The sequence below is a fragment of the Hydra vulgaris genome, chromosome 12 (genome assembly GCF_038396675.1).
Source record: "Hydra vulgaris chromosome 12, alternate assembly HydraT2T_AEP".
NCBI lineage: Eukaryota > Metazoa > Cnidaria > Hydrozoa > Anthoathecata > Hydridae > Hydra > Hydra vulgaris.
In genome coordinates, this window is record NC_088931.1 from 63,217,052 (window position 1) to 63,222,500 (window position 5,449).

The 5,449-nt window shown below is 25.9% G+C and overlaps 2 protein-coding genes across 7 annotated transcripts in view; one reads left to right on the forward strand and one right to left on the reverse strand.

Annotated features, from left to right (window-relative positions):
- Positions 1-2,019, forward strand: LOC136088200 (piggyBac transposable element-derived protein 3-like). The gene is made up of 2 exons (XM_065811882.1): positions 1-77; positions 396-2,019. Exon 2 carries the CDS (start codon positions 1,231-1,233, stop codon positions 1,945-1,947), a length of 717 nt encoding a protein of 238 aa, XP_065667954.1. The 5' UTR covers positions 1-77; positions 396-1,230; the 3' UTR covers positions 1,948-2,019.
- Positions 2,020-2,928: 909 nt separating this feature from the next.
- Positions 2,929-5,449, reverse strand: part of LOC100207168 (regulator of G-protein signaling 19) — a 21,030-nt gene continuing 18,509 nt past the window's right edge. For all 6 annotated transcript variants that reach the window (XM_065814054.1, XM_065814052.1, XM_065814055.1 and 3 more), the window contains 3 exons: positions 3,936-4,000; positions 3,557-3,720; positions 2,929-3,205 (listed from right to left, as the gene is read on the reverse strand). In XM_065814054.1, the coding sequence (XP_065670126.1) occupies positions 3,044-3,205; positions 3,557-3,720; positions 3,936-4,000 (391 nt within the window). In that variant the 3' untranslated portion in view covers positions 2,929-3,043. The remainder of the gene's footprint in view (positions 3,206-3,556; positions 3,721-3,935; positions 4,001-5,449) is intronic.

Consider the following 5,449-nt stretch of genomic DNA (forward strand, 5'->3'; position numbering starts at 1 on the left):
TTTTTTTGTTCCTAAGAAATATCTATATTATCAATTTCAAACAAGAAGAAATCTGCGGTTAGCTACTTTTGAAAAAGGTATTTTTTGAACTAAATATCTATACATATATAAAGGGTTAGAATATATATAAAATTATTTTAGATATTTTTAATCTTTAGTAAGTGTAATAAAAAGGAATAAATAAATATATACATATATATATATATATATATATATATATATATATATATATATATATATATATATATATATATATATATATATATATATATATATATATATATATATATATATATATGTTTTTTGCATTATTTATGATTCATAATTTACTTTAGTTATAGTCTGTTATTTTTATCGCTAAAAGTATGATAGATGTATATTTTTTATACTTTTAGTGAAGAAACGCCCCTTAGTATGGAAAAAGCAGGATCCAGACAAAATTGAAAAAATAACATTAGACTTTGAAACAATGCAAAGTGATGATGAAGATATGAAGAACTAGGAGCCAATTGAATTTTACAAAAAGTTTCTTAATAATTCTATTTTTGAACTTATTGTAGAAGAATCAAATAGGTATGCCATACAATGCAATCCTTCCCCATTGAACTTGTCATGCAACGAACTTGAACAATTTATTGGTATTTTGTATGCAATAAGTCTGGTAAAGATGCCAAGTACTAGATTGTACTGGAGCAAAGAATTTTATTTTGAAAAAGTTGCAGGTACAAAGCCAGTAAACAGGTTTGAAAAAAATAAAAAGTTTCTACACTGTAGAAACTTTTTAATTTTTTAACCCGTCCTAAAAACTGCACAGATCGGCTTTATAAGATCCGTCCCCTTGTCGATCATTTACAAAAACAATTTTCAAATCTAAAACCATCAGAATTATTATGTATTGATGAACAAATAGTTCCATTCAAAGGGAAATCTGGACTCAAACAATACAATCCTAAGAAACCTAAGAAATGGGGTTACAAACTGTATGTTTTATCTGGGTTGATTTATAACTTTCAAGTTCATACTGGTGCCATTGATGTGTGCTTAAATCAACCTAATTTAAAAGCTTCTGGAAATATAGTGCTAACATTACTTCAGCATATTCCTAGGAACAAGTGGTATAATTTATTCTGCGACAATTGGTACACAGGTGTTGATCTTTTCAAGACACTTCATGACCAAGGAATCGGTTGTCTAGGTACAGTAAGATCAAATCGTCTTTCAAAAATAAAAATGACATCAGATCAAGTCATGAGAAAGAATAGCAGAGGTTCTGTGGAGTTATGGACAACCACCTATGACGGTGTTGAATTGAGGGCTATCAAATGGTTTGATAATCGTGGTGTAACACTATTGTCAACGTATGAAAGTGTCAACCCAGTATCTAATGTTTCTCGTTTTGATCGAAAAGCGAACAAAAGAGTAAATGTTGTTTGTCCATCCATTGTAACAACATATAACATGTTTATGGGTGGAGTAGACCTATTAGATGGATTTCTTAGTCTTCACAGAATTAGTATACGGTCTAAAAAATGGTACCACAAATTGCTTTTCCACTTTTTTGACATGGTTATGGTTCAATCATGGATCTTATATTGTCGTCAAAATGAAGGCAACACATTGAAACTCAGAGAGTTCAAAATGAATATTGCTGATTGTTTAATTAGAAAAGGTAAGGAAACAACTAACAAAAGAGGAAGACCCAATTCTTCAAATATTGAAAAAGAATTTATGGAGAAAAAAAAGCGTGGTCCTACAGCCCCACTACCAATAAAAGCTATTCGTTTAGATGGATATCATTATTGGCCTGTATTCATGGATGACGTAAAAAAGGGAAGGTGCAAGAATCCTGAATGTCAGCACATCACAAGAGTTTACTGTGAAAGATGCAAAGTGAACTTGTGGTTTACTGCAAAATCAAACTGCTTCAAATATTTTCACACTGATTGAAACTGGTGAATTTTATTTTAAAAAAATGTTTAATATGTTTTGTTAAATTTTATTAATACAGAAAATAACAAATTTGTTTGTTTTATATTTGATTTTTTATGGAAATCTGTACCAAATCCCTTTTTTCAAAAATTTTTTTGGAATATTTTGAAAAATAGGCAAGTATAGGTCTTTTTTATGTCATAGAAAATCAATAACTGTATGTTACTATTTTAGTAAAAAAAGAAACAGAAGTTGGAAGCTACTAAATTTGACTTTGTTGTTGAGTATTTACAAGGTTTCTAGGCATAATTATAATCTTAAATCTTGTCTTTTTTAAAACTCGATTGCATATTGTTGCTTTAAAGAAACAAAGCCTAAAAGACCCCCCATAAGAAAAAATTCATGAATATTCTAAATTTTTCGAATTATCGACTTAGTTTTTGATAATATCTAATAAAAAAATTTTTTTAAAACCATTAAGAAAAAAATGTATGCGGTGTCGGGTTAACTACAAACTTCTTGGTTTAACTTTGGTTCAACCAAAAAGTTGTCTATTATGTTTTATTTGTAAAAAATCAACATTGATTTACTTATCGAATATTAAAATAAATTCTAGATAAAAATGCATAGTTTTAATACAAAACAGGATTATTAATTTTATCAACAAAGTTCTTTTAAGTATATTTATTTTTACAGAGTAAAAGGTTTTATTTTTCAAAGTTTGGTGTTTAACTAATAAGTTAAACTAAAAGTTAAGAGTGGATATCGAAGGAAACTTTTAGTTAAAACCAAAGAGTGATTACTAAAGGTGGGTACCAAAGAGATGATAACAAAGGATGGGTACCATTTTTTTTTTATTTATACCAGAAAATAGCAATTAAGAGATTATATATATATATATATATATAAAATTACAATTTTTATTTTTTTGATTGAGACCAAACTTTTTTTCACTTATGTGCAAAAAATTACACAAACGCCATAAAAAAAGCAATAAAATTTACACTAATGCGATAAAATTCGCACCAAAATTTACACTAATGCTAAAAAATTGCATCAATGTTACAAAATATTACTTTTGGATAGTTGTCAATAACCTGAGAAATATTTCTTTTTATCTGCAAAGTCTTTTGTAAGTCTTTGAGCGAAGAAATCTGGGTAAACAGTCTCTATACATAAGATTAAATATATAAGCTTGTGCAGACTTAAAAAGATCTTCGTGAGCTTCCTTTAATCCTTTCTCTATTTCAGCTTTGTGATTTGCGTTTAAACTAACCTAAAACAAAACAAAAAAAAATTCAAAATAATTAGTAAACTACTAAACAGATATTTGCAAATATGCTTTTGTTAAAGTTAATCTTTAAAAACGTCTTTTAAAAAAGTTTAAAAACGTCTTTAAAAAAGTTAAAAGTTAAACTATTCCGTTCATTTACAAAAAATAATAATATTTTTTATAACTAAAATTTAATTTTTAAAACTTATTCTAAAAACAATAATGTATTAAAAACTAATTTATTTTTGGTTTATATTTAACTCTCCTCCTAACAGAATGATTAGATATGAACCTTTTGGGGCCACCTTTAATCTTTAGCAAATGTTTCCTTAACTTTTTGGGTTTTGTTATTACCTCAAAGGGCGAAGTGTTTGAAATAAAGTTGTTAAAAAGCGATAACGCTTTGATCTTTCTTTCTGATAACGTCATTGTTTTGTATTGATCAACCTCAATCCAAAATCTTAGATTCTCATCGCTGAATTGAGAGTGCAAAAAATCTTGAAACACTTTCCGTCCAACTAAATTTAATAACAAGAAGATATTAAAACAAGCATTAAAGTAAAAGTAAATTTGTATAATCAACTTCTTTTACTTCGATTTATTCTTTTTACAATTTTGAAAAGCTGAAACTAAAATATTTTTGAAAAGTTTGGAACTGTTAAGTATTATAATATATTATATAATAAAAATATTATTAAATTAATTTTCAACTTTAACAGTTCAGATTACTTACTTGGATGGTGTAACATTCCTTCAAAATTCACTGACCAAGTTTTAGCTTCTCGGCGAAGACTTTTTCTATATATATATATATAAAATCTCAATTGAAAGTGTTAATCCACTTAAACATGTTAAAAATCATTTTATTTGAAATTTCAATTTCATATCATTGTAATTGAGCGACAAAAACGATTTTTTTAAAAACCAGGAATGTTTTAACGTAGTACCATGCTTTATTGCGCATAAACTTAACATATTTTCTTTTAACTTAAATATAGATTATAATTTATAATTAAATTAAGGTCATTATTTGATTCCTCAATAAACAGACTCTAAATAATTGTAGAAGTGCTGAGATGAGTAAATTTCTTTAAAAAAATGATTTATCAAGTTTTGTTGAATAGTGGAACTGTATTAAAAATTCATCAACAACAGATTAAGGCACATCGCAGTTATTTTCAAGAAAAAATTTTCAAGAAAAATAACTACTTTTGAATTTGCTAAAGAACTTTATGAGCAATAGATTTTAATAAAACGTAGTTTTTGTAACTTTTTTTCTTTATTCTTAAGTTTATGACATTTATCTCCCTGAATATCAACTTTTCTAAACTTTTTTTCCGATTTTTTTGTTCAGTTTAAAAACATTTTTTTTTTTTAAGAAAATGTTGAATGTGGTTTTCAGATCTCGTCTTTAAAGGCTTTTTTATTGGTCAGTAGTTGTGCAAATGATTGCAAAACTTTTCAGAAGTTCTGTAACTCCATCAAAGTTTGATGGAGTTACAGAACTTTTCAAAAGTTTTGCAATCCTCATTTTTAAAAGTTTAGGTTACGCGATCTTTCAGAATTATTGCCAACTATTAATATGTTATATTTTCTTAATGTTATTATTGAAACTTTTGATATTGATTAAAAAGTCTGTGTAAATATAAATTAATAATAACGATAAAATTTTCAATAAATAATAAAAATAAAAACAAACAGGGCCTCAAAGAAGACAAGGATATTAATATTAATATTATATATATATACAAAAACAATCATTATGATAATAAAACATTCATTTACATTTTATTAGTCATTTTTATTAATATTCTTGTTTTCATTTTATTATAATAATAACTTGTATTTGTTTTTTCTATTTGTTTTTTGTAAATGTTATATAACTTCTGCTTTACTTATTATCTGTATCAAAATAAAAAAAACAACTAAAATAAAAGAGTAAAAGCAACCAATCATAAATGTTATTATACATATCGTTTTTTACGCGTGTTTTTGTTATTTTTTATGGAAAGCTCGCACATGATTTTTTTTTACCGCGTTTAGCTAGAACATGTTTGATTCGGAAACCAGCACTTTAACAATAATTTTATACTGTTTGATAACAAGAATATTTATATTCTTTTGAAATTTAAAAATTACGGAAAAAACCATGCTTTTTAAAATAGTGGGTTTTTAAGGAGAATTATAGCGTGTTATTAAAAAGTAATTTCACATTTACATATTAATCACAAAGTCACATTAATTAAT